Source organism: Phragmites australis, chromosome 23 (assembly GCF_958298935.1).
Source record: "Phragmites australis chromosome 23, lpPhrAust1.1, whole genome shotgun sequence".
NCBI lineage: Eukaryota > Viridiplantae > Streptophyta > Magnoliopsida > Poales > Poaceae > Phragmites > Phragmites australis.
The window spans coordinates 21,108,072-21,135,560 of record NC_084943.1 but is presented as its reverse complement, the minus strand read 5'-3'; the positions used below and the strand labels follow the sequence as shown (position 1 = coordinate 21,135,560).

At 45.0% G+C, this 27,489-nt stretch overlaps 3 protein-coding genes and 1 pseudogene across 4 annotated transcripts; 1 reads left to right on the top strand and 3 right to left on the bottom strand.

Moving 5' to 3' along the window:
- Positions 1-7,181: 7,181 nt before the first annotated feature.
- Positions 7,182-9,023, top strand: LOC133906659 (anthocyanidin 5,3-O-glucosyltransferase-like). The gene has a single exon (XM_062348622.1). It carries the CDS (start codon positions 7,356-7,358, stop codon positions 8,808-8,810), a length of 1,455 nt encoding a protein of 484 aa, XP_062204606.1. The 5' UTR covers positions 7,182-7,355; the 3' UTR covers positions 8,811-9,023.
- Positions 9,024-9,155: 132 nt separating this feature from the next.
- On the bottom strand, positions 9,156-11,590 carry LOC133906658 (B3 domain-containing protein LOC_Os12g40080-like). 2 transcript variants are annotated; one of them, XM_062348621.1, is made up of 6 exons: positions 11,391-11,590; positions 10,831-11,293; positions 10,577-10,749; positions 10,143-10,386; positions 9,869-10,032; positions 9,158-9,725 (listed from the first exon to the last, which is right to left on the bottom strand). In XM_062348621.1, exons 1-6 carry the CDS (start codon positions 11,583-11,585, stop codon positions 9,474-9,476), a joined length of 1,491 nt encoding a protein of 496 aa, XP_062204605.1. In that variant the 5' UTR covers positions 11,586-11,590; the 3' UTR covers positions 9,158-9,473. The 2 variants fall into 2 exon arrangements, with proteins under 2 accessions (XP_062204604.1, XP_062204605.1); XM_062348620.1 differs by having other exon boundaries at positions 9,156-9,725; positions 10,577-11,293.
- A 1,166-nt stretch (positions 11,591-12,756) lies between these two features.
- LOC133906066 (B3 domain-containing protein LOC_Os12g40080-like) lies at positions 12,757-18,327 on the bottom strand (annotated as a pseudogene).
- Positions 18,328-21,253: 2,926 nt separating this feature from the next.
- On the bottom strand, positions 21,254-25,134 carry LOC133906657 (uncharacterized). The gene has a single exon (XM_062348619.1). It carries the CDS (start codon positions 24,253-24,255, stop codon positions 21,544-21,546), a length of 2,712 nt encoding a protein of 903 aa, XP_062204603.1. The 5' UTR covers positions 24,256-25,134; the 3' UTR covers positions 21,254-21,543.
- Between the last annotated feature and the right edge of the window lie 2,355 nt (positions 25,135-27,489).

The following is a 27,489-nucleotide window of genomic DNA, read 5'->3' as shown; positions in this document are numbered from 1 at the left end:
GCAGGTGCCAGAGCAGGGCACGATTGTATGGGTCGAAGATAATGGCGTTGTCGTTGGCAAAGATGAAGACGGTGCCGTCAGGGAGGAGAAGGAACGGGTAGAGGTTGTTCTCGGCGTCCAGCTCCGTCGTCTCATCCAGGAACGAGAAGAAGGTCAGCGCCGGCACGCCGACAGTAGCGGTAGCGGTGGGGAGAGGATATGAGTGGAGCGGGTGGCTTTGTTTTTTTTGGAGAGAGAGAAAGGCGGGAAGAAGAAAAGATGAGATGCTATATGACATATGGGACCCACTGCTATGTGTGACCCACGTCGGACAAAACCACCGTCCAAACCGCTCAGAGAAGAAAAACAAACGGTTTCAATTCTTGCTGGAGCCTCCATATCTGATTTTCCGGTTCAGGAACGAAAATCGGACAGATGCAATAGTTGAAAGAGCCAAATAGACTTTTTTTTTCTTTTTATAATTTTTTAACTGTAGGTGGACCGAACTGGGGTGTGGGCAAGATCCGCGATCCACGGTCTAATTGGGCTGGGAGGGCCGATATCCGTGATCCATTTTTCTATATGGGCCGGACGGGTCGCCGACAACATCACTAGTTGGCCTCGGCATGGCGGCAGCAAGTGCATGCATGATCTCCACCATCCTCTTCGCCCATTGCCTCACGCTTGACATGATGGTCGCTACTGTCTGCAGATGCAGGCTGTTTTCTACTGTGAAGATCATTTACAATATGTATATATATCAGCTTATATTTTTTTCGAAACAGATATATCAGCTTATATATTGAGAATGATAAATGAGAACATATTGTTTGTGATGCATAGTTTCATGTGTACGTGTTAACTGACTGCACCAAGACCTCAGAAGATGAATATATTAAGAGCATCATCAACCGAGCTCTCTTCCTACTCCTATCCTATATTTGCAGGAAAAACGATGAAAATCGATCTTCAACCGATCCCCTATTCGGCTCCCTTTCTTTAAGGAGCCCTCAAATCTCCTCCCTCACCCCCTATATCTAGGGGCTCCTCATCCGGCCCCTCACCCGCGCCGCCGCGCCCGCACACGGCCCCTCCCGTGCTGCCGCACTACCCCACACCTGCCAGCCCACGCTTCCCCGCACCAGCTCGCCCGCCCACGCTGCGCCGTCGCCCCCTCACCCGCCCGCCTTTGTCGTGGAGGCGTGGAGAGAGGAAGCTCGAGGAAAGGGAGGTCGGGGAGAGAGAAGGAGCGGGGAGAGAGAGGGAGTTCTGGCTGGCGTCGGGAGAGAGAGGGAGAGAGGGGAGAGAGGGGAGAGAGAGGAGAGAGAGTTACCAGATATTAATAAAATAGAGGTGATTCGAATATAGGGGTTAAATATGAGGGGCCGGTTAGAACGCGCTGAGAAGTAGAGAATAAAATCTGAATGAGGAGTTTCTAAATAAAAAAAATAAGAGATCAAATATGAATAGTCGGTTAAAGATGCTCTAATAGACCTCGTATATTAGTGATTTGCAGTAACAAACATCGCTAATGTCATGCTGTAAATTTGTCGTAATTCTACTTCGTTTCTTGCCACTAGTTTTCTTTGAAGTAGAGGCGTAGTGAGGGGATCCAACCAGCTGCGATGGCGTGGTAGTATGCTCCGAATCACTCAGAGAAGTAGTGCTCAGCTTGTTGACCCCGACGGGCGACAAGTCATATCATTGAAAACTAGTGCTCCGATGAAATTGAAATCCCTGTCTGCCACAAAGTGTCTTTTCTGTTTTCCAACAAAAGAGATCTTAATATTTTTCATCTTTTTCTATGTGGGTTTCATATGGCAATAGTTTTTTTTTTCAGAATTAGATATTTTATTCTCCTCGTAAATTCATAAAATTTTAACAAAATTTTAATCTCTGCTTGCAACCCCTTGCTTAAACGATCAGGACCTCAAAGGAAGAGTTGCCACTGCAAGTGAAGAGCAGGAGATCATTTTCCTGCAGTTCATGAGCCTTAACAAATTCCTCCCATCCAGATATGAGGAACAGCTCATTGTCACGCTTGTCCACACCGACATGCCATGTTTCACCGCTGGGCACTTTCAGGTCAAGCCCTTCAGCGATCTGCCCGTTGAAATTCTTCGCAAACTTCTCTGGTATGTTCTAAGGTGAAAACATAAAAGTGAAACATATTACTCTTGTAGTTAATTTTGAGATGATGGTAATATAATAGGCAACTCTTTGCTTGATAATTATTGTCTTGGAAGTAACTGGACCTATTCAACTTGTTCCACTTGGGGGTTGGCATATCTCTTTCTTCTTTTATTCCTTGTACACATGCAAAGACAGAGTGCCCTTTTCAATCAAACCAGCACTATTATGAATTCACCAATGCATAGTGCATCTGAAGAACTTGTCCCCTAGCTACTCCATGCTCCGATCCCCTCCCCGGCTCCCCTAATTGTTACTATGCTCCGGAATCACAATGTCCTTTCATCTGTTCAAATCCAATGATCTGGAGCCGAAAAGCTACTAGGTATTCAAGTGCACAGTCGCTCAAATTCATCACATGATCACATAAACAACAAGAAAATTACAAAAAGAAGAGTCATCTTTTGGGGAGAGGAATGAGAAGGGGGGAATCGAGTCTGACAAGTGGATGTGAGATGAATTGATCAAGCTTGACATGTATTCATTGAACACGCCTATGTATATATAGGCATTACAGGAGTGTTACCTGAGCACTTGTAGCGCTAATCCTAACCGACATGCAAGAGTCGTTGCTATTCCTACGCAGCTAAAGAATGTTGTTTCAAAGTATATTTTAGCAACATTCTAATTAAATTGATTTTGAATTTAAACATATGAATAAGGACATGATTGCCAAAAACCAATCTCACATGGACTAACATGAGCATTTCAACAGCAAATATGACAAAACATATTCTACTCATTTTCACAAAGATATCATATAAGGCAATCGATATAAAGAGGTGGATTAACACATGAATAAGCTCAGCAAGTGTTAAAAAGATAGAATTGCTCCTAGTGCAGGTTACCAATTTAACGGACATCCAACGCTTACTAAGTTTTACTAATTAGTGTGACGGCTTTCACCACGAAATGCTAGACTGAGCTAACCAAGACACTGTTATGTCTATCAGCAAGTACCTTGCCACTGAATCCACCAGGACAGAGCAAAACCGCTGAACAAAGAGATAAATGGAAACAACAGCTCACAAAGATAGACACAGAACAGATAAACTAGCGACTACGGACTAGCAAATGTGCAAAATTGTCACACGAATTATACTTAGCCCATTGTCATCACAGAGCATCACTTCCGCCTCAACAAGCATGCAAATTTATCAATACTGACTTAGATCAAGAGATAGCATGCTAGATAGGAAACAAAAGAAGCTGTTGGAACAGACTTACTGTCCAACGAAGGAGCTGAAGGCAAGGCGCGTAGCAGCAGCGTTGCCCCAGAAAACAGAGACACCTCCTCTATATCGAGGTCGACAGGGTGTGTGCTCTCGGAGATACAATGCCGTTGTACCAGTTGCAAGGCACACTGCAGCTAGTACCCGGGGAGTAGGGAACACCGCAATAGAGAGAGGTCCAGCTCCTGGCCAGAGAGGTTGTTGTTGAACACCAGCCCGAGACAACCAACACCGGAGTGTGGTCACCACAAGCAGAGCAGACACGCGATGCAAGCTCCACAGGAAATCCGGACACACGGCTCAACCACCACACGCACGGAATGTGCACGACAAGACCACTTGCAGAAATGTGTATGAAGACGCGACACAGATCTCCACCACAACAACGTCACCATTGCCATGGCCAAGGCACGTATACACTGTGTACCTGAGGCAAAGCTCCACCGAGCCGCACCGCAACTGAGCCCACAAGGACCAACTGATGCAAGACGACGGGGCACACGACCAGGGGAGGTGCACCAATGCATCGCAAGCACCCTCACCAGAGCTGACGGGGCGCAGCCACAGAGCAGGCTAAAGGGATCGCCAAATAGGAGAGTGGAGAGGAGTAGGTAGGAGGAGAGAGAGAGAGAGAGAGAGAGAGAGAGAGAGAGAGAGAGAGAGAGAGAGAGCTCGAAAAAGATCGATCCGGAAAAAAGGAATCGCCCGAGCTCTTATCCACCCGAGCCAAGGGAAAGCGCACGCTGCCTTCATCCGAAATCGCCGGGAGCACGAACGGACTCCGGCTAGGGCGGACGAGCCTCAGCTCCCAAGAGTCGACGGTGCCTCCCCTCTCTGGAACCCTCCTGTGAGGGTATGGTGGATGGCCAAGCCGAGTGGGTTGCTCAGCCTCACGGGCTTGAAGCGGTCCATCGGTCCGAGACCTCCTCCTTCCCTTTATTTTCTTTTTCATTGAATTTTCTCAAATTCAAATCTAACTTCATTTTCAAATTCAAATTTTAAAGGGAAAACCCTCTCAAATCCCAACAAAGAACAGGTGGTGCGGCCACCAATACTCATGGACAGAAGAATCGGTGTTGAGGAAGTCATGGTAGTTGTAGCGCCTAAAGAACCAGTGCAGCCGGTGCAATTGTTAAGGACTTCGCTTGACAGCCCCCCTGCAGTCAGAACGTGGCAAAACGTTCAGGTTGGTTCTGAAGTCATTGAAGATGGACAATGGTAAGCCTTTAGTAAATATGTCCGCATATTGAAACGTAGATGGCACGTGAAGAACATTGATGTCACCAAGTGAGACTTGATCACGAACAAAATGAAGGTTGATTTCAATGTGTTTCGTCCTTTGATGTTGCACCGGATTAGTGGACAAGCACATGGCACTTACGTTGTCACAGTAAATGATGGAAGTGCGTCAAGGAGGCATGTGAAGTTCTTGTAGAAGTTGACGAAGTCAGCAACATTCCGCGACGGCATTGGCAACCCCACAGTATTCCGCTTCCACACTGGAGCGTGAGATCGTGGATTGCCGTTTAGAAGACCATGAAACCAGGTTGTTGCCAAGGAAGACTCTGTAGCTTGATGTAGAGTGTTGAGTGTCCAGGCATCCCGCCCAGTTAGGGTACGAGTAAGTGACTAAATCGCAAGAGGGCGATCAACGAATATGTAACCCAAAATGAGTTATGCCCTAGACATAACGTAGGATCAGTTTGACAAGGTTTAGGTGAGATTGGCGAGGATCATGCATGAATAAGTAGATTTGCTAGACAACATGGGAGAGATCTGGTCTGGTGAGTGTGAGATGTTGAAGGGTGCCGGCAAGACTGTGTTATTTGGAAGGATCAGGTGCTGGTGGAGAATCGATACCAGAGAGTTTTGGCTTGCAATCAATCGGAGTGGAACAAGGTTTGCAATTGGACATATTGGCACAACCAATAATGTCGAGAGCATATTGCTCCTGAGAGAGGAAAAGACCACATGCTGTAGGTTGGACATGAATACCCATAAAGTGTTGTAAGACACCAAGATCTTTCATGGAAAACTCAGAACTCGACTTGGCAATCAAGGAGTCGAGGAATGTAGTGGAGTTGGCTGTGAGCATAATGTCATCAACATATAACAAAGATAAGCAGTGTGAGAACCAGAGTTATAGATGAACAATGAGAAGTCTGATAAAGAGGAATGGAACTCAAGACTCTTGAGAAATGTGGTGAAATGAAAAAACCATGTACAAGGTGCCTGTTTAAGGCCGTACAATGATTTCCTCAAATTGCAAACATGATTTGGCTTGGAAGAGTCAACAAATTCGGATGGCTATTGACAATAAACAGTCTCGAAAAGAGGGCCATGGAGAAATGTGTTAGAAACATCTAATTGGTGAATAGGCCATGATAGAGAGGTGGAGATACTAAGGACAATGCGGTTAGTCGCTAGTTTGATAACCGGGCTAAAAGTTTCATTATAATCGACACCAGCCTATTAGGTGAACCCCCTGACAACCCAACGTCCTTTGTATCACGAGAGAGACCCATCTGGATTTTGTTTGTGGAGAAATATCCATTTTCCCATGACTACATTTATACTAGGAAGTGGAGGAACTAAAGTCCAAGTGTTATTGGAAAGGAGGGCATTGAACTCTTCTAGCATTTATTGGTATAAATTTGGATCGTGAAGAGCTGTTCGGTAAGATGAAGGTATGGGAGAAATTGTGACTGATAGATTGAAGATGTCTTTCAGAAGAAATATCTCAGACCGAGCTCGATTTTGTATTAGATGAGGTGCTGGAGGTGCAGGTGGAGGGGAAGGTGTTATTTCATGTGAATCGACCAGCAGTGGAGGAGGTAGTGGGAGCTGGGTGGGTGTAGAAGTTTGGTGGAGATTCGCCTGAGAAATTACAAGCAGACAAGGAGTGGTTGGTGGAGACGCGTGGCACGAAAAGAGGGAACAGTGCCGGATCTCGTGGTTGATGCGCCTGGAGTGTCAAAGATTGTATTGGCATGAGATCCAAATCTGATGCTGTCAGATCGTTTGTTGCATGGTTAGTATCGTTGAGATCCAAATGTGATCTTGCAAAAGAAAAAAAAACCCATTCATCAAAAACAACATGACGGGAGATGATAACTTTTTTTTGTTGAGGGGTTGTAGCAGCGGTAGCCTTTGTGGTTGTGGGAGTATCCAAGAAAGACGTAGGGCGTTGACTAGGGGGCAAGTTTATAAGGTGCGGTTGAGGCAAGGTTAGGGAAGAATAAACATCCAAACACTCTGAGGTGACTGTAAGTTGGAATTTTGTTAAAGAGTTTCTGATATGATGTAATGGAACACATGGACGGCGGTTTAGCAAATAGATTGCCGTGTGATGGGCTTTGACCCAAAAAAAAGCAGGCATATGAGCATGAATGAGCATAGTGCGAAGAATGTCATTAGTGGATCGATGAAGACATTTAGCCTCCCCATTTTGCGAAGGTATAGGGACATGAAAACGTAGCATAGAGCCACGAGAGGAGAGAAATACGCGAAACACTGTTGTCAAATTCTCGCGTCATTATCACATTGAACAGGGAGATGGAATTGCGTGTGAACCATGGCGAGAAGGGATTGCAAAGTAACAAAGATGTCATACTTCCGGCGAAAAGGAAACGTCCAACTGTAGTGTGAGTAGTCATCAAGAACAATGAAATAGTACTTAAAAGATAGCGAAACTCGTAATAAGAGACATCTACAGGTCACAATAAATTAATTGAAGATAAAATATGTAATAGTGAATGGAACAGAAAAGAATAGGCGCACAATAAATGAACCTTGCATAATACAACGTGTCTACTATTATTGGAATAAGAAATTGGAATTTGTGGAAGCAAATTGACTGTAGGACGCACGAATCACGGGGTGCTCGACCAGCAGCTAGCTCAGGTGCACTCGGGTGGTGCCCAGCTAGCTAGGACTTGCAGTCGTCGTCGAGCGATGGAGAAGAAGACGGTGGTTCTGTACCCGGGCGTCGGCGTCGGCCACCTGGCACCGATGCTCGAGCTGGCCAAGGCGTTCCTCCGCCACGGCGCCGCGGTCGACGTCGCCGTCGCGCTCGTCGAGCCGCCACCGCCAGTCCAGGACCCCGGCTTCTCCGCCGCGGTCGCGGGCGCGAAGGCCTCCAACACGTCCGTCGCCATCCACGTACTACCCTCGTCGCCGCCGCTTCCGGCTTCTGGTCTCGGCTCCGACGACGACGGCGAGCATGTGGACCTCTTGGTCCGGATGTTCCGCTTCCTCCGTGCCATGAACGCGCCGCTCCGCGACTTCCTCCGCTCGCTGCCGCACGTCCAAGCGCTCGTCCTCGACATGTTCTGCGGCGACGCGCTCGACGTCGCGGCCGAGCTCGGGCTGCCCGCCTACTTCTTCTTCGCCACGGGCGCGGCCGGCCTCGCCGTCTTCCTCGGCCTGCCCGGCATGCGGGCCAGCATGGACACGGGCTTCAGGGAGCTCGGCGACGCCGTCCTATCGTTCCCGGGCGCTCCTCCGTTCAAAGCCTCGGAGCTACCCGAGGGGATCGCCGACGACGGCGAGGCGTGCAAGGCCATGCTCCGCATGGCTGCCCGGATGCCGGAGGCCCGCGGGATCCTCATTAACACCTTCGAGTCGCTAGAGCCGCGCGCGGTGCGCGCTCTCAGGGACGGGCTGTGCGTACCCGGACGCCCCACGCCGCCGGTCTACTGCGTCGGGCCGCTGGTCTCGGAAGGCGGCGAGAAGGAGCACGAGTCCCTCCGTTGGCTGGACGCGCAGCCGGACCGCAGCGTCGTGTTCCTCTCCTTCGGGAGCATGGGCACGTTCCCCAAGAAGCAGCTCGAAGAGATCGCCATTGGCCTGGAGAACTCCGGGCAGAGGTTTCTCTGGGTCGTGCGAAGCCCGCGTGGCGCCGGCGACAGGTCCGGCGAGCCGGACGACAACCTGGACGCCCTCCTCCCGGCCGGGTTCCTAGAGCGAACCAAGGACACAGGACTCGTCGTCATGTCCTGGGCGCCGCAGGTGGACGTGCTGCGCCACAGGGCGGCCGGCGCGTTCGTGACGCACTGCGGGTGGAATTCGACGCTGGAGGGCGTTGCGGCGGGGCTGCCGCTTCTGTGCTGGCCGCTGTACGCGGAGCAGACGATGAATAAGGTGTGGATCGTGGAGGAGATGGAGCTCGGGGTGGAGATGAAGAGGAGCCACGACGAGGACGTGGTGAAGGCTGAAGCGGTGGAGGCGAAGGTCAGGTGGGTGATGGAGTCCGACGGTGGGCGGGTGCTCAGGGAGCGCGTGGCGGCGGCGAGGGACAGAGCGGCCGAGGCGGTCGCCGAAGGGGGCTCGTCTCATGCCGGCTTCGTCGAGTTCCTCAAGGACTTGGAGACTTCCAAAGGCATGGTTAATGTTCGAGTTCATGGTTGATGTTATCTTGTTCAGATTTGCTAATTCTGTCACATGAGATTGCGTTAATCTTTCAGTCGGATTTTTTTATGCTGCTATAGTTATTTTTTATGTTGCAATAGCTATGTTTATATGTTGTAATAGTTATTTGTATTTTTGTATCTGCTACAATAGTTTTTTTATGTTGTAAGGTATTGTTGTATGTTGCAATAGTTATTTTTGCATGTTGTAATAGTTTTTTCGTATTTTGTATCTGCCGCAATAGGTATTACTATGTGTCGCAGTAGTTTTTATGATCGTTGCAGTTTCTTCATCTTTGTTTCAATATTAGAGAAACCGGTATATATTTTTTTTATGTGTTGCAATAAGTATTTTTGTTTGTTGCAGTAGTTTTTTTATAGATGTTGCAGCAGTTAATAAAAGTGACCGAGACGAAAGCAAAATTTCAGTCACCAGATCCGGAGAAAAATCTTATCTTGTTTTGGTTTTGACATGGATACACAGTGTTTTGTTTCTACTAAAAGTGAAAAATGCAAGCGCCATTCTCTCTTTTCCCAATTGCAAATTTCTTTCTTTTCTTGAGAAAGCCCAGCTTCAAATTTCAAAGAGTTGAGTTCTTCACGGAGTTCTCGCACGCACCGACGCACGCAGCAAATAGGATCACAAGAAGCCGCACCGCCGTGATCAATCTCCGCGGATGATGTGTACGTTCATGGCGAGCAGCTCCTCCTCCCCGCCGTCGAGCGGCTGGAACAGGCACATGTCGCCCTGCCGCAGCGCGTTGTCGTCGACGAACTGCTTCCACCCCCTGCACAGCTGGTGCACCTTGTTGATCTGGAGCTCGGCCTCCCAGCTGCAGCTCATGCCGGGCCGCCGCAGCCGCATCGTCTGCGCCTCCCGGGGGAGGTACTCCACGGCGAAGTCCTGGCTGAAGCACTGTTTTTTTTGTTGTTGTTGTTGTTGTTGCCAAATGGAAGGTTTCAGACAAAGTTCAAATTGATTCAGGAACATTGCTCATCATCTTGATTCAGATACTGAAGCTGAACTGAACTGAACTGAATAAATGGTGCTGGACTTACCATGCTGGCACCGCTGCGCCGCTTGACGGAGACGAAAACGGGGGTTTCGGACTGAATTTCCCGGAGTTTCTCTTCGATCTTCTTCTTCTGCTCCTGATTTAGATTTGTGAATTTTGTTACCATATACCCTGGGTGGCCTACTCGATGCTCCGACGATGAAGCGCCTAACTTTGCATAAAAAAGTTCAGACTGTGAACTACTATCAAAGGTACAAGTGTGGAATGTTTGGTTCTTTATGCTGCATGCAAATGTGCAGAGTTCAGTGATGTATCACCTTGTGGATCGTAGCTTCCGTTGAGAGAATGCACTGTCATTGTCATGCTCCGGTCACGCCTCGATAGTTCGAATGCGCAGACGTCGCCTTCCTGCAACTCGTTGTGGCGGAAGAAGCTCGATCGGCTAGGAGAAAATATATATGCGCCATCGGCATCCCGTTTCTTGAAATCCGGAGGATGACAGATCTTGAGTGTTTGATCTTCATGTGGAAGGTAATTGGCAGAGTAATCCTTGCTAATGACCTGTTACAAATGTTGTGGTGGTTAAGTTACCTGAAGAGTGGAGATTTGTAATTTTGCGTCGTGCTAGTTTTCAACAGCTTCGACAAAGGAACAAAAATTTAACAATACTCTGAATTCTGACCATCGGGTGACAAAAGCTACAGGCTGAGCCTGACCATTTGACCATAAAAAAAAAATACTGAAAACGTACCGCAAATCCATCAGAAAGATTTGCCTTGTTCATGTTTTTGACATTCTGTGCTCTAGTAAGGTTGCACCCCTTTGCTAAGATGAAGCGCGACTCGGTGGATGTCTGAAGGCCACCTGAATTCAAGGGGTCCTGAATGTCCTCTGGAGATGGGATATCTTCAGCCAATGCAATGCCTAACGTAAAGGCATGAAATGAGCAAAAATAGTGAAAAAGAGCTTTAGATGTACAATGTTTAATTTCAAATTCAATAGTACCTGATCTCTGTGAAGGTGAGTCTGCTGGGTTAATCTTTGAAGCTTTCCAAGTGTCGCTCAATCCACCGGTTCGATGGCGCGCTAATCCTTCGCTGGATGGTGATTGTTCATGAGGAATGCTCTTTTGTTGGAATCCTTCCCTGGATGGTGATTGGTCATGAGGAATGCTCTTTTGTTGGACACTACAACCGGTGTTCATGACGACGCGGAAAAATTCTTTCTCACATCCACTTGGATCAAAGATCAGGACCTTGAAACGAGAGTCCCCACTATATCTGAACACCAGCATGTCACCCTGCTTCAGTTCATAAGCGCTGGAAAATGCACTCCATCCAGATCTGAGGACAAGCCTATTCAGATCCTTGGAAACATTAACATTGTACATGTTTCCATCAGGGGCTTCCAGTTTGACAACTTCAGAGATCTGGCCTCTGAAATTGTTCGTAAATTTCTCCGGCACGGCCTGCAGGAACGATCAATGAAGAGAAAAATACTGTCTCTCTCCGAGAATACAATTTCTCTATGAAGGAGATGAAGGGAACTGATACACAAGTGCTTACCATTTCGTGCCGGAAATCGCCAACCATGAGCTTGAAGAAATGTTTCCGCCGATCATCCAGATGATGCCAGTAGTAATGGGCGTCGCAGTGGCTGCATCTCTGGAAGGAGTTGTCGCAGTGGCTGCATGTCTGGCAGGAGTTCCTGCTGATCTTGTGACCGCTCCTGCCATCATCCTCATGATCTTGAGAAGCCATCAAGCCAAATGCATGCAAAATTGGCAGCAGGAGGAACAAGAAATCCCAGTGCTCTGATCAGCAGTCTGGACCTGGAAGACTTAGCACTTCAACTTTTTTTTTAGGGAATTAGCACTTTGACTTCATCATCAGTGGTGGTAGTATTAGTCTCTTCCAGCTTCATGTGACTCTGTGAGCCATGTTTCTGACGGCCAATAGATCAAAGAAAGGAGACCAAAGGTTGCAACAGATTCAGAGTCCCTAGAGCTCTGGGTTTTTTTTTCTGAAAAAATGTTGGCAGGTGTAGTAAAATCACATGTAATGTATGGTAATTAAAACGATGCAATATGCATGCTGCCATTAAAGAGGAATGCAAAATACCTGAAGATTCCAATACGGGATGTGACAATAAAATCTCTGTATTTATAGGTATTTATTGGTTTCTGAAACGAATCCATTTATCTATTCTAAGAATTTCACGTCATCATGTGTAGTTATGGGCTTTCAAACATAGTTAAAGTATAATGGACACTCCCTCCTAAATTTGGTACATGATAACAATCCCCAAACACAAATTTGGCCATTGATATCTATGGACATATAAAGTGTAGCCAAATAAAATTATAATACCATGAAAGTATTTTTGCAAACGAATATGTACACTCATTTTCGTATGATAAATATAAATAGACATGAAGATACTGTACATCAAAACCTAATATTGGTTGACTACAAGCTCTTCGAAACATCACTTTTTTGGTTGGGAGAGTATGACCGTTGTCCAAATTTGTTCTCACATCCAAAAATGGTGAACCAAAATCTACACCGCCTTAGAATGCAAAACAATGCCTAAAACTGCAGAAAATAGTGAATAATAAGTTACCCAGATCTTTAAATCCAAAGCCTAGTCCTTTTTTTCCTGCTACGTTGGACAGTCAGAAATAATTCGCTCATCCAAACTGGCCAGGAATGAACAAACATATTCAGGTGATATAGATTCATGGAAATTCATCACATTAGGAGTTTTTTTACAGGAAAAGATTGGTTAACTGGGTAAGCTAATGAACACCAGTAACCTCTGTTGTGAGTCAGGATGGATAGTATTGATAAGCCGCCGCAGCGAATGGGCATTTCTGATACAAAAGTGCCGCCATTTTCACGAAGGCATCAGCGTGAACAGCTTTGATGCCGATCAACTGCGCTGCTCTTTTCGAATAATGTGGACAATCATGCGTAAGCTTCTTGTTTTTCATCAGCTGAAAGAGGCAGATGTCGCCTAGTTTCAGTTTGTTGTCATCGACAAATTGTCTCCAGCCTCGACCAAGGGTATGCCTTCTGTTCTTGACCTTGAATTCAGCTTCCCATGTATCGTCCTTGCTGGGACGCCGAAGCCTCATAGTCTGGTTCTCACGTTGAAGATACTTTGTTGCATACTCCGAACCGAATTGTTGATTGCATATGGAAAATGTAATGTTAAATGATAACAGAAGCAAACAAACAAGTTGCAGTGAATTGATCAAAGAGAACTTTGCTGCTCTGTAATTTGAATTTCAGTCAAAAAAAATCACATGTTGTAAGTTGTGACTGCCGAGTCAACAGGGAATAAACTTTCAAAAAATGAAATGTCCTTTTTCTTTTACTTCTAACATTGAACAAAAGACGTGATGACTCACCAGAATGCACAACTTGCAGGTAATATTGCTATTCTGCATGACGTTCACATAAATGGGGATCTCCGACGAACTTTCTTGTCTGCTTTAATCCTCTGCAGATCATTTAGAGTTGCAAATCGCGGTAACTTGCATCGACTATGGAGGCTTAGGAACTCCATGCCTAGGACTCTTGGCGGAAGGGACATATCCTGCAGAGAAGCCCCATCACAAACGTGGCCATCAAAGTCAGAATGTGCTCGATAGAACTAAATCCAAATGATATTCCAAATGCTAAATATATAACCAGGCCGGTCCTAAGATTTTGGTGACCCAGGATAAAACTAAAAACGGAACTTATTGAATTGTAATATAAAAAATAATTAATATATAAATTGTAAAGATAATATTCAGTATATTAAAAAATTATTTCTTAAAGTATAAAAAAACAACGCTCTTATGTGATTCTATCAACTCATTTACTATTTTTCTTTTTTTCCTTTTTTCGTTGCCAGGTGCATGCTTTCTAGAATGCATGATATCAAGAACGTGCTAAAAATTGAAAGAAATGCATTAGCGATTGAAAACTAGTGTAAAGCTATAAAAACACCAAATCAATTTAAAGAAATCTTACCAATTAGCACGTGATGATGTATAACTCTCAATAATTTGTATCCCTGAGACCCCGATGGCTTAACCCGTGCTGTCAATTGATGGCTTACAGCTAACTGCAAAAGTGTAAATCTTACCAATTAGGTCATCATATCCGAATCAACAGGCGTACTAGAACGCGGATCATATCCCAGGCAACCATCGTTTTCTCAATCACATTCTCGGCATGGACTCGGGATATAGATGTCTCTGTTTGAACAATGGCATCGCAATCTGTAGAGGAAATCAAACAACACAGCGCCACAGCGGTCACCAATTTGTGAATTGCGAATCAGTGGTAGAAAGAGCGTAACGACCATCAGTGGTAATGTCCAAATTGATGTCCCATGTCTTGCTACCATCAAGCTGAGAAAGTGTGATGGTCCCATTTTTGTCCGAAATGTGTTTGGCAGCATAATTCTTGGAGATAGCCTGTTACAAATGATTTAGAACTATGTTATTTTACAAGCTTTCATTAGTATAGATGGTAAGACTCAGGACTCAACATGCACAACTCAAGCAGATTCTAAATGAACTAGTTCAAATCATAGAAAGGAAGTTACACCCTACGGACATAAGAGAAATTTAGAACGCACCAGAAATCCACCAACCATGTTTTTTGCTCAAGGGCAGTAACTTCAGCTTTTTGCTCATAGTCATATTGCATTCCTTTGGTAAGACAATGCAAGACTCGGTTGTCTTCTGGAAGTCGCCTGAATTCATGGGTTCCTGAATGCCTTCAGAGGATGTCAACAAGGAAATTTTTAGGACACAAAGACAGTGTAAGCCGTGCTGAAAATGTAAGTTAAACAGTTACAAATTATTTTCTTGATTTCTGTGAAGGATAGTCGGTTGGATTCGTCTTTGAAGCCTTTCTACTGTGGCTAGAGCTACCAATGCAATGTTTTGCCAACCTTCCACTCGATGGCGATTGCGTTTGATTACACAGAGAAACACTCCTTTCTTGCACACAAGGAGTGCCATCCATCAGAACACAGGAGAGCTCTTTCTCATAACCACCTGGATCGAAGATTCAAACTTTGAAGTGGGAGTTCTCATATTTCTGAAGATTAGAAATAGCAATTTGTATTTTTTAAGACCCTAGGCCAGTATACATATACATATACATGTGGCAATATGCAAGAAACCTCTTATAGACTAGAGATATTACACATACATATATATATGTATATATATAACACCTCCTCAAACTCATGGAGGATCAACTACAATGAGTTTGGAGAGAAAGAATATGTGCTGAGCTGTACTCTTGGTGGAGGACTATAACCAGGCCAGTCGTGGGGATGTTGTCCTCTTGGTGGATTCGAACTTGGAATAAAAAAAAGATGAAGCAGGTCGAACAAATAATAATCAATACCACTTTCTTAATTAAGACAATTTTCACCGGTGGTCGAGGATTCATGAAGGAGGAAGGCTGAATGGAGCATGGTTGCACCTCTTCATCAAATAGTTTGCTCAACCGAGCAGTAGTGTTCTAAAGAGGCAGGGCTAAAAAAAGAGTCACTCGAAAGAGTTCGAATGCGGTAACAGAAGCAACAAAATGCTAGCTAAATCTTAACATCCGACGGTGTCCCGGGAGCTATCATCATCTCCAGCATAGTCCCAGGCAAAGTGATTTCGTGCTTTCAAGGGGCTTGACCTCCGACTGATGAAGTCTTTGGTCGCATGCCACCTGGTTAAGCCACTCTGCCTAAGCTCATTGATCCTCTCGACGAAATGAGCAGTGTGGTCAGACTCGTGGTACTTCTTCATCCATAACGGATTCAGGTGGGGGTGGAGGCCCTTATAGACTAAGAAAAAATTGACTGGGTCAGGGTTAGAGAAATAAAACCATTGTTTCTTCTAATCCTTTTGCCAGGAGGTCGTTAGCGTAACTCGAATGTAGGAATTCTTCCTCCCAATCCACAGCTAGAAACCACAGCCTCTGACATATTTGTTCTCAGTATTACTTTTCAATTGGTAGAAGTACTGGAACAAATTTAAACTCGGTACGATACCGAGGAAGGCTTCACATAAGTGGACAAACATGCGGAGCATGGTAATCGAGTTGGGGTTCAAGTGGTGGAGCTCGATTTAGTAGAGTTCGAGTACGGTGAGGAGGAATTTGGAAGGGGGAATATTGAAGCCGCATCGAAAAAACGATTCAAACACTACAATCTCATGATCAAATTGGTAGGAGGGGAATTTCTCACCCAACGTCAGCCTCCAGTTGGCTAGCTCACGAGGAGGAACGATCCCTTCAACTTCAAGTTCCTAGAGCTTCGACTCTCGTATCGTTGAGGTTGACTAGGCCTCCATCAGGAGTTTGATCTCGTCAAATCTCTTGGGAGGGGCATTGGCAGCCATCACGTCAGCCTTCTTCTTAGGTGAGGAAGGAGAGGTGGCGTTCGCATAGGAGCTAGAAGCCATGGAGCAGTTTCTATGCGGTGGCGCAAGCTTGGGCGAAGAAATATGAAAGATTGTGGGAGAAGATTGACGGCGAGAAAATGGCTACAGTCCAGGTTCGTATGGATAAATAACCGGGATTTACCATCTCTTCGGTAACCATACCATTTACCGCGGCGCCTTGGTCGGCGTGAAAGACAATGATGGCATCATGAAAAAATTTGCATGCCTATCTACACGCATTAAGGACGTCTATACCCAACGGTTCAAATTTCAGATTTTTCTTTTAACTCTACTCAGTGTTGGGTGTCGATTAGTCAGATTCCATATCTTTTTTGAGTCTCGAGTGTGGATAACAGCAGGACGCTCGACCCAATTGTGTTTTCACTCGATACTTGGAACATAATATTTCCTGCTCGATTTCTTTCGACTATAAGCTTGATTCACCTTACTCGATCAAGCCTAGACTGGCGGTACTCGAGTGAGCACTTGTGGAAGCCCTCCCTACTAATCAGAGTTAGGGGGCTATTGTCAAATATCTAACTATATGGTATTGCGTATAAAAAGTACACCATATATAGATAGGGTACACCGTACACATGCTTAACAACTCTGGATATTGCAGACCTGAATCTGCGAGACCTGATATACTCAGAGATTATGAAGACATATACTAAGAAGGTCTCAATCGGGTTAACCAACAAAGCCAAATCGATCAGGAGGTCAAATCGAATGGCGATCATGAAAGGAATAGCAAGGAGAGAAAGGAGAAACTAAATCACTAGAAGAAAAAAGCTCATCAAAAAGTGGCACATCAGGATGTAAGGCAGTATGAGAATGACGAGTCTAGTGAAAAGGAAAAGACTCAATAAGACCAGAAAGAGGAGGAGCATGTGCATGTGAGATGGAGGCAAAAGGCATGGAAGGTACCAAAGAAGGCACAGCAAGAGGAGGCGCCAACGGTGCTCCGAAAAGAGAAGAAGAAACAATGATGGGTGTAGCAGAGAAAGTGAGAAAATACAATGGCTCGACCAAGAAAGCTGACGAAGTAGAAGGAGATGACCGAGGATAGAAGGGACGAGACTCATCAAAAGTAACATCCTGAGAAATACGCATCCAGCGAGCAACATGATCCTAACACCTATAACCCTTATGTTTAGCACTGTAACCAAGAAAGACACACTCAACAGATTGAACGATCAGTTTGGTACGTTTATAGGGGATGAGAAAAATCAAATTTAAGTTCATAAGCACTCGCAAAATCTGCCCATCCAGATCGAAGGACCAGCTCATTTTGTTCCTTGGCAACCTGAACAGCATATGTTTTACCATCTGGCACCTCTAGTGTGATTTCTTCAGATATATGCCCTCTGATATTAGTTGCAAACTTTTTCGGTATTGTCTGAGTAAGCGAATTAGAATTTTCTTTTACATAACAAGACTGTAGTCATGTTCGTAATGGAGAAAAACTGCAGTGAAGTGAAAAAGGAGGACCAGGAACCACCGCTGATACTAATTAGTAATGAGTAGTCCATATTCATGGCTAAAATTTTCTAACAACCAGTTTGATGCTGCTAATTTCACACAAAATGCATGAGCATAAATGTTCTCTTCTTGACATGAATATACATTTTGCTATTTGGAAAGCATGATCCCCCCTTTTCCACATCATTGATCTCCAGGGAGCTGGGAGCGCACATGATTACAGGATAGCGTGTTCACCTTTTCTCATTAATTCCCTTCAAGACTATTGTAATCCTCTTTTGGATTTTAAAACGAAAGCTGTTGGCTACCCCCCAAAATAGAAAGAAAAAAAAAGGCCTCCTGGATCTAGTATTGAAATCAATAAGATCATCAAATTGCTAGATCAGGTTGCCCATTTCACCCAAAATAAAAAATATTTAGAAGATATGTATTTATGCACACAAGAACAGTGTAATTGAAATCGTCTTACCACTCCATTTCTGAAATCACCAACCATAAACTTGACAAAACGCTTCCGATCATCCATGTATTTATGCAACACACTGCTTGCATACTGCGTGAGATTTGTCCATCCTATGACCTCTCCTACCATGTTACTTGAGATGAATCTGTTAAAGGAACTTTAAATGAATCTAATCCATGCACACGCTGATACACACCCTGACTAGGCAAGTACGAGCGAAATGACCCAACGATTTCAGTCATTTTGCCAAATTATAATGGTAGGTAGGCAAGTATGTAGCAAATATGGCATGAGGAGTTCACAAGTACGTAGAACATCAGCCATTTTTAGGATCCAGCGACACTGGTTGCTGCTCTTTTGTCCCCAAAAGCAAAAGGAAAACAAAAAGAACAAAATGACTGAACAAGAACTCAAAACAATTTAGCTTGTAGCATAATGTAAGCATTGTCCCTAAAAGCAAAAGGAATTTTTTTTCAGCCCATACTAGTGAACCTACAACCTCTCTCAACTTGTGTATATTTTTCAGGCCAAATAAATAAAAATGGGAACCCAAAAGCAAATTACGAACTTCAGGATGCATACATCCAGAAGCAGGACAGTCCAGATCGCGTGTACAATATCTAAAAAAGATGAAGAGGCCACTAACCTTTACAAGAAGCTCTACAAGTGTTGATGCTCCTGCAGAGAAGCAGCCTCAACAACAGATGGCCAAGCCCCGGGCACAGATATAGGGGAAGGCACCACTTGATCACGTGTGCGTCCTGTGCTTGCGTTCCTGTGGATCAAGATATGTTTCCATATTTGGCATATTCACCAATGTTGGTAATCATGTCTTCTGCTGAAAATAGATGCTGATAAAAGCATGACATGGCTACAGATACTGGGAATCTAGACTTTTTGAGCACCGAAAGCTGAAAGGAATCTGCTGACATGTTCTAGTCTTATTTCCATCTTTTAGCAAGTCCAAGGAGAAACATCAATATTAAAGAAAGATGTAGAAGATTTTGTCTTTATCTTGTGATGCAGGGTTGCAGCCAACACCTGGATTGCAAAAACAATGAAAAGAGACCAAAACAAGAGATCACCAGTAATTTTTTGCAGGATATCTGTTGTTGTCACGACTCAATACTCCAAAGCAATGGTTTCAACAGTGGCAGTGAGTCTCAGAAATGAAGAGGAACCCAAAAATTACAAGTTACTACCCACATTTAACACTCAAAGGAATTTTTTATGAGAATTAAAACGCACAATACACGAATGAGTTTAATTGATTGATAGGGAAGAGGAGAGGAACAGACCTGAACTGAAACCCGTGAACTCTGTGTAGTCCAATGAAATTGATTTTTGGAAAAGACCTGAACTGCACGGCTTCACTATCCACGGAAAGATTTTTCCAGCATCTCTGAGCTTGAAATTGACTGAACAGAACAAGGCATGGCCAATGACTCATCAGGCCAAATCTGTCCGTCCTAATCAGGTAAAAATCATCCAGGGCTTTCTGCCATAGACCTTGAAAATAAAATGACCTTTCTTTGCTTTCAACAAAACTGAACAGTTCTGGTTTTGACGTATTAAATTTAAAGGTACCCTTTGGGAGATTTTCCAGCATATCTGGCTGTCAAATCCAAAGAGCAGTGAAAGGCATGACAATTCAATGGTCAGATCAGAATCCACCAGGCAAAAATCAGTCAGGGTTTCTGCCATAGACTGCAAACATATGATGACCTTGTCTTTACTTTCAGCAAAACTAAAAAAACTCAAGATTTGTGGTATTGAAATAAAAATGCATTAGGAACCAGGAAAATTTCTTCATCTGCAACCCATTATTTAACTCGGTTTCAAGTTAACTATCTCGGTCAATCATCAAGTTGGGACAAGCATAAGTACAATGATGGTTGCTACATTAAATATCTGAAAACGTCAATCACTTTCTCCTGATATTCTCATCTCCCTTATGTACTTGTTGATCAGGTGAATAACATAAAAGCAACTATGTCTGCTTCAAATACCACGATGTATGTTCTATCATTTGTACTTGAAAGGAAAATCCATGAGATAACCAGATTCTTTTAGCACAAAAGATTTTACAACTGAACAATGACAAGATCTAAAACAGATAGGATAGTAATTTATTACGACTTCCCTATTTTAGATTACTAGCACAAAGGGACCAGTATCTGGATCTATATCATGGCATCACAGAGTGGATCTATGATGAAGTTTCAGATTTTTGTCTACTATTGAATGGGGACCATCAAAAGTTATAAACAAACTAAATTGGAACAGTTCAAATTGGAGTTACCTGGACTGTTAAAAGCCATGCGCAGAATAAATCTGTAGTTTGTTTTCCATTTTTGGTTTATTGCACAAAGGGAACATTAACGGTTACATAGAACCTTCTCCATGTAATCATGAGATCATCTTCATTTCAGACAAGATCCTATGAATGTGTATGCCATGGATAGGTAGTAGGAATGTAGGACAAGTGAAGACTTCAGGAGTACATAGAACAAAGATGCTCACAGGCAGCAGAAACAGCAGTGTTTGATTTCAGTACTTCTTCAGGATAAAGTTATCAAGGCATTCAATTTTCATAGTGATGCCAAAACAATTTAACATAAAAAAAGAATAACCTTTTCTACAAGACAAAAGAAAAATTAAATTGGACAGTACAGCATTCAGACAATATACGATTGATGCTGATTCATAAAGAATGGAAATGGTACTGCACACAAACTTAAAACCAACTGGATGGTTCTACTTTTAAAAGACATAAACATGTATTGAACAGATTGGCTAGCATAAAATGCCCAATTGCCAAGAAATTTGGAACCAAAATCCACAGCATTTGAAGTTTCTGAGTTCACTTCATGAACAGAGAAGTATTCAGCAACATCTATGTGTTATCAAGGATTCACAGAATATAAGTAAAGTTGCCAACTTTAAGCAAGAACTGCACATAAGATACACCAAAATGAAACGTTGACTGAGGATGTAAAAACTGCATGGTGAATACACACATAACCAAATAGAACTTCCACAAAGCACTCAAACTATTTCATTTCCAGTGAGCTACTTTACAAACATTGTTCAGTGGAAAAGAGCTCTACTAATGAGCTGCTGGTACATATTTCAGAAAACTCTACATGAATCAAAAACAAGTCATATGACTCATATATCGAGGAACTAGGCAAAGAATGAACAAATCTGCTAAATCCACTACCAATTACCCCTCGAAAACTTAAAAGACAACATATGCTTCAACAAAAGGAGAAAAATCACCTTCTTCTCCTTTGTTGTTGTTGCTAAGTTACATGTCATGCTCTCAAGTTTGTCCTTCTGAGCAATCAGCAGCAATAGTGAGGCGTTCACTTTCCAGAAATGAAGGATCTAGAAACTTGGCAACAAAAGCCCACATCTTGTAAACATCTTCAAAGTTAGTAAGGAAGCCAAGTGAAGCAGTCACAACTTCAATTCTTACAGTCACCTTTTTATTGTCTCTGCGACCATTCTTGTAAAATGAAGCCTCAGGTATATCTAGTGCCCCATTTAACTGTTTATGGTTCATATCTACCTTTATATGACTGAGAAAACCAATGCCAATAGAGATGCCATTTCTCTCAGCAATCTTCTGAACAACTTCGGCATTAACAAATGCTCCATCACTTTGCTTCACATTGAAAGCAACAGCTGCTCCCCTTTCATACTTTATTTTTGGACCATAAATATGGACAAGAGAGACTCCATCGCCACCTTTTGAGTCTGGCAACTTCAGCTGCAACAGTGAGGTGACCAGCCAATTGATCAGGTATCTTAACCTAAGAGTAGTTCTGTTGAGCCCCATCATATCAACATGATCAATGTGCCTGCAAATTATCTCTGGTTCCCTCCTGCCCCAGTCCTGAGCATCATCATACCCATCACTTGCACAACCATCATCATTGCGAAATGTATATCCAGAAGCTTCAGCACCATCCGAGGCCCGATTTAGCCTGTCAGCAATAATATTAGCCTCCATGCTGAATGAAACTCTACTCCCCATGCTTAAAGCTCCGTCTATGTCTTCAACACCGAAGAGTCGGCCCCCGGTAAATCTGCAGTTGCCATCCCTCCCTCCCAGCAGCCGGAATTCCCCCTCAGTCTCCCTCCTTATCGCACTTTCTTTGTGCTCTGCACCACCGTTCATAGCATGTTGGCATGCCACCTCTTCGACCTCTGGCTCCTCTTGGATCTCACTAACCTGCCTAAAATGATTTCTCCGGCCATTCTCAAAGATTTCTTCTTCAGGGTCTTCCTTGAGGCAGTCTGCATCTTGCGCGACTGATAGCACAGCTGCATCAAAGGACATCACATTACCATCATAAAGTGGGCTTCTCGATATCCTGGAAGTTAAGTTTGGTGACATCCTCTTGTTACTCTTTCTTCCATTGAACCAAGAAGATGGTAATGGCGATCCTAGCTTCCCTTTCTTGAACCGACTAGACTTCTCTGACCCCAATGGGCTTTGGCCAACATCAACCCAGAAAGAATTCTCTGATGAGCAGTCCTCACTGAATGCCGGACTCCTCATGACCTCACCCATAGAGATGCTCTCCGTTTCTTCAAATATGGTGCTCGCCCCATCCCTATCCGAGCTGCTGTCACGACCAGGATCACTCTCAAATGTCTCTCTGACCTGAGCAGACGTGTAGACACCAGAAAATGCTGGCAGCTGCGACGCATTCTGGGCATTAGATGCTGGCTTTTCATCTTTGTGAGTGCCGGAGTCATCTTCAAGCCCATCAAATGCATCAAATCCATCAACTGAGTCACTAAGATACTGTGGAAACACAGGAACAATCCTCACCATCCCCGATGCATTACACCCGTTCCTCCCCTGCAAGCTCCCAATAACAGACTTCTTGATCAGAAGGCAACCGAACCCAGTCGGGTCTGCACCAAACACTCTGTAGAACGAAGTGATAATGAAGTCCGGCCGGAACAGCGAGAGCCCCAGCGAATCCATGTCTTTGGGACCAAGTGCACCGGCATCAAGCATCACATGCCACCCATTCTGCTGCGCCAGCGCCATCCACTGGTAGGAGTACTTGGCGCCGGTCACCCGAGACTGTGCAGGGAACACAAACAAACCAACCGCAGCATCCCGTCGTCGCCCCTTCCTCTTACCCACGATCTCCTTCCGCAGCTCCGTCGAGCAGAGCTTCAGTGTGGGCCACCGGAACCATGCGGTGCGTGTCTTGGCACCCTTTGCCCGGGCGCTCTGCGCCATCCAGTTCACCGATTGGCTCTCATGGTCGAACATGGTCAGCAGCCTCCGGTTGCTCTCGAAGGGGTAGCACTCAGCAAGCAGCCGGAACGCTGACCCTCGGCTCACTGTGAACACCAGCGCATACTCGCTTGCTGGCACATTCAGGTACTCCAAGATGCGCTCCTTGATGTCATTCTCAACCGTGCCGGGCTCGGCGCCGCCATAGAGCGCGTGGTTGCTCAAATTGGCATTGAGCTCATGCAAGGTGAAGAACGAGGAGGAGGAGTCCCAGCCCGAGTCGAAGAGGCCGAAGCCGCAGTAGTCTAGGCAGACCCTGCCAGCACCGGGGGCGTCGAGGTGGGAGTAATGGTCCACACGGAGGCGGTCGACGTCGGAGGTGGAGGCGTAGTCCGGGTACACGGCGAGGAACGTGGCGATGGCGTGGGGGAGGAGCGGGAGGTCGGAGAGGGAGAGGAACGGGCCGGCGGCAGCGGCTAGGGTGGTGGCGCGGAGGAAGTCCCGCTGCGCGCGCAGGCGCGCGAGTGAGCGAGAGCGGGAGACGGCAGCGTCCGCGTCTGCGCCAGTGGCGTCCGGCGGCGGGCAGAGGGAACCGTCCTCCGACGCCGCGTCGAGCGCGTCCCGCAGCTGCCGTAGGAAGGAGGACGGGTCGTCACGGTGGCCGTTGCTGCCATGGCCACCGTGCCCGCCGCCGCCGCCGCGCCGCCGGTGGTTCTTGGCGAGGAGGACGGCGGCGCAGTGAGAGAGCGGCTTCCACAGCGAGAGATGCATGGGCCTCCCCCGAGCTCTCGGATCGAGAAACCGCTGTTCGCAGGCGGAAAAATCGCAGCTTTTCGGTGGCGGTTCGGATCAACGAGCGGACTGAGGCATGGAATGGGGAAAACCTCGAGATTTGCGTGGGAAATGGGGAGATTTTAGTGTGTTCTAGAATCAACAAGTCGGAAAAACTTCAGTTTGGGAGGAAAAACTGGATCTTTAGAGAACTGGATGAATCAAGAACTGTGGCCGTGAGCCTCTGGGTGTAGAAATCTGAGGTTTTCTAGGATGAAAATGGATTTGGAGGTGGAGAAACTGCAGATTTTGGAGGGTGAAAATTGGTGCTTTGGAGGGGGAGGTATTGATGAGGGTTTGAAATGCAAGGACACCATTCACCTTTGCTTTTTGGACTCTCTCCTCTCCTCTCCGCAAAAGGTGAGGGCTATTGCTTTTGGCAGGATCAAGAACTCAAATTAAAGAAAGAAAGAGCACAACACCAAAGAAGGGGCTAAAAAAAGCCAACAAAAACAAAAGATTTGACTCCACTTTTTTTTTCCTTCAGCAGCAAGAACAATGCTCAAACCACTGGTGAAGTGAAATGGGGTGAAATAGTTCTAGAAATCTACAGCTCCTAGCAGGATGAACACAGCTTGATTTCAAGATGGGGTGCAGCTCAGCTCAGATGCAGAAACCACTCTCATCCTCTCACCAAACCCCTTGCAAGTGTTTTCAATGCCACTAAATGCACTGCGTCATGAGGAGGAGGTTGCATTCATTTCCATGAACTACTAGCAGCACCACCAACTTTTTTATTTGTTGTGGTCTTGTTCCTACCTCACTCTGGAGTAAAGTACTGGCATTATTTTAGGGGCCGCTGTGTGTGACAGTGTGACTGTGTGAGTGCTTTAGTGCAGTACTATCCACCAAGTAAAAACAAAGTGTTTGGTTTGGTAGCATTATAATTTTTTTCCCTGGGGCTAAGAGAGAGTGGGCTGTCTGTAAAGTAGCAGTTGCAAGCAAGTGCTTGCTTGGGCATTGACTTTTCCCCCATTGAAATGCAATGCTATTGGGTGCTTTTGCTCTTGGTTTTTTTTTCTAAGGGGGTTTAAAGCGAAAGTTTTGTCACAATGATCGCTTCTTGACTGATTTGTGGAGCTGTCTCTGGCCTTTTCGCCTAGTTTTATGTTACTTTTCTTGCGCTGCATGATGATTTGTTTTTATAAAACAAGTTCATATCAGTCCTTATCTTGGTTTCAAAAGAAGAAGCCATCCTTATCTTTGCAATGGGCCCACCAAAATTTTGATTAGACCTAGAGGAAACGAGTTCTTTCCATTAGTTGAGAATCTTAATGTTGAGAACTACTCATACTCCAAACTGACATTGACGTTCATTATTGAAAACTGTATGGCATTTGCATTTCAACAGTTTTTTTGGTATTCTGTTTTTATCGATACAGCTATGTTTTTCATTTCATGCTGGAACACAAAGAAATCTGATCTGGCCGTGGCCATGCAGCATGAATGTCAACTGCAGCATGAATTTCAACTGCACTGTTTCATAATTTTCATCCTGTCACACCATGGACCTCTCTTTATCTAGGAGAAAATGATTGTTTGCTCTTTGTCAACTTGGCAACAGAGCTCGTGATGGGTCAGTCAGGTGCGCCGTGTGCGTGCATCTTGCTCCTGCATAGAGAATCCAGCGCGCCAGTGAGGAAAGCGCAAAGTCAAATGCCCACATAGACCTTGTGAAGCTGTGAGCTGTCGCCAAAAAGGCTGAAACTTTTCATTGCCCCATCCATCCATGCTGATGCTGCGCTGCCACTCAGACTGAATGATAGCAACAGCTTCTGCTCGGCCTCATCTGATCTTGCCCAGAGGACAAGGTCAATTGCATGTCAAATCCAGCAAACTTCACCATAGAGGTTGACAATAAGTTCACATAATTTTTATACAATTCAGGAAATTCACTTGAATGCTGAAGCAAGAGCAGTTGGAATCTTACCCCTAAGATACTGTTCTTCCTTCTTCCTCGCCCATCTCCATAAACTTGGTAGGGTAGTAAGACCCCAACTACTGTTCTTGCTTCAGTCTTCAAGCCCAAATTTTTACCCATTTTTTGTCTAACTATTGTGGTGACAAACTTAGACCACATTCTGCAAAGATGGGGCAAGGACAAGGGACTAAGGCCATCTCCAGCAGCTACCTTAAATTTTCATCCTCTAAAACACTATTACAGCATCCCATATCACTATTACAGCATTCCTTATTTTTTCATCTCCAGCAGCTACCCTATTTTCTATCTTCTACTCCTTTTTTTCCCTCTCCGGACCCGCTGTCAGCCTCTATAAACAGTACAGCTACAGTACAGCTACAGTGGCGCTACAGTAACAGGCATTGTTTTATGTACTTCGGTCCCACTGTCAGCCTCTTTTAGCACTGTCGCTACAGTAGCGCTACAGTGTTGCGGGTGCTACAGTAGCTCCGCAAATTTGCAGTCCAAATTTCTCTCTCCGCAGTACTGTAGCGTACTGTAGCACCGGATACCGATTCTGCTGGAGTTGCTACAGTACATGAACAGTGCACCGCAAAATCACTGTAGCGCCCGAATCTGCAAAAATACCTCCTCTGCTGGAGATGGCCTAAGATAAATAAAGCCCAGGACATGTTGCTTGACTACCTTCCAATTATTCATGCCTTTACTTCACTAGACTAAAATTAAATTTGTACTGGAACAAGGAGTAAAAGCTCATTTTAAAAAAAAAGATGTAAAAGCTCATATCAGGAATTTAGGATAGATAGTAGTAGACTAGTAGCAATCTGATCAATTGGCGGTGAGCAGACAAGACAATGTCAGCTCATGCAGTGCCATGGGCACAGATCTCATTTCTAGACACCCATACATTAAAAAAATGCCCCTAGCAATTCAGGTTAAGATTCCATCCCCTCCCTAGTACAGGATTAGCTGCAAATTGCACTGCCAGTTGCTGCTACTCACTTACCTAATCATTAACAAATTGATCTGAAATCACACACCAATAATTATGCATGCATACATTATCTGAAGTTCTGAACTCTGAAGGCTGAACAATGCATGCGTGCAGCGTGCTGCACAACGTCTGCTGAAACAGGCTTTGTAAACTGGAGGAAAAGTCCAAGGAAAACCTACTCGTTTTTAATGGAAGCTAGCTAGCTAGTACTAGTTTTTGTCTCTCTATGCGACTATGCCCACTTGGATGAAGACATGGG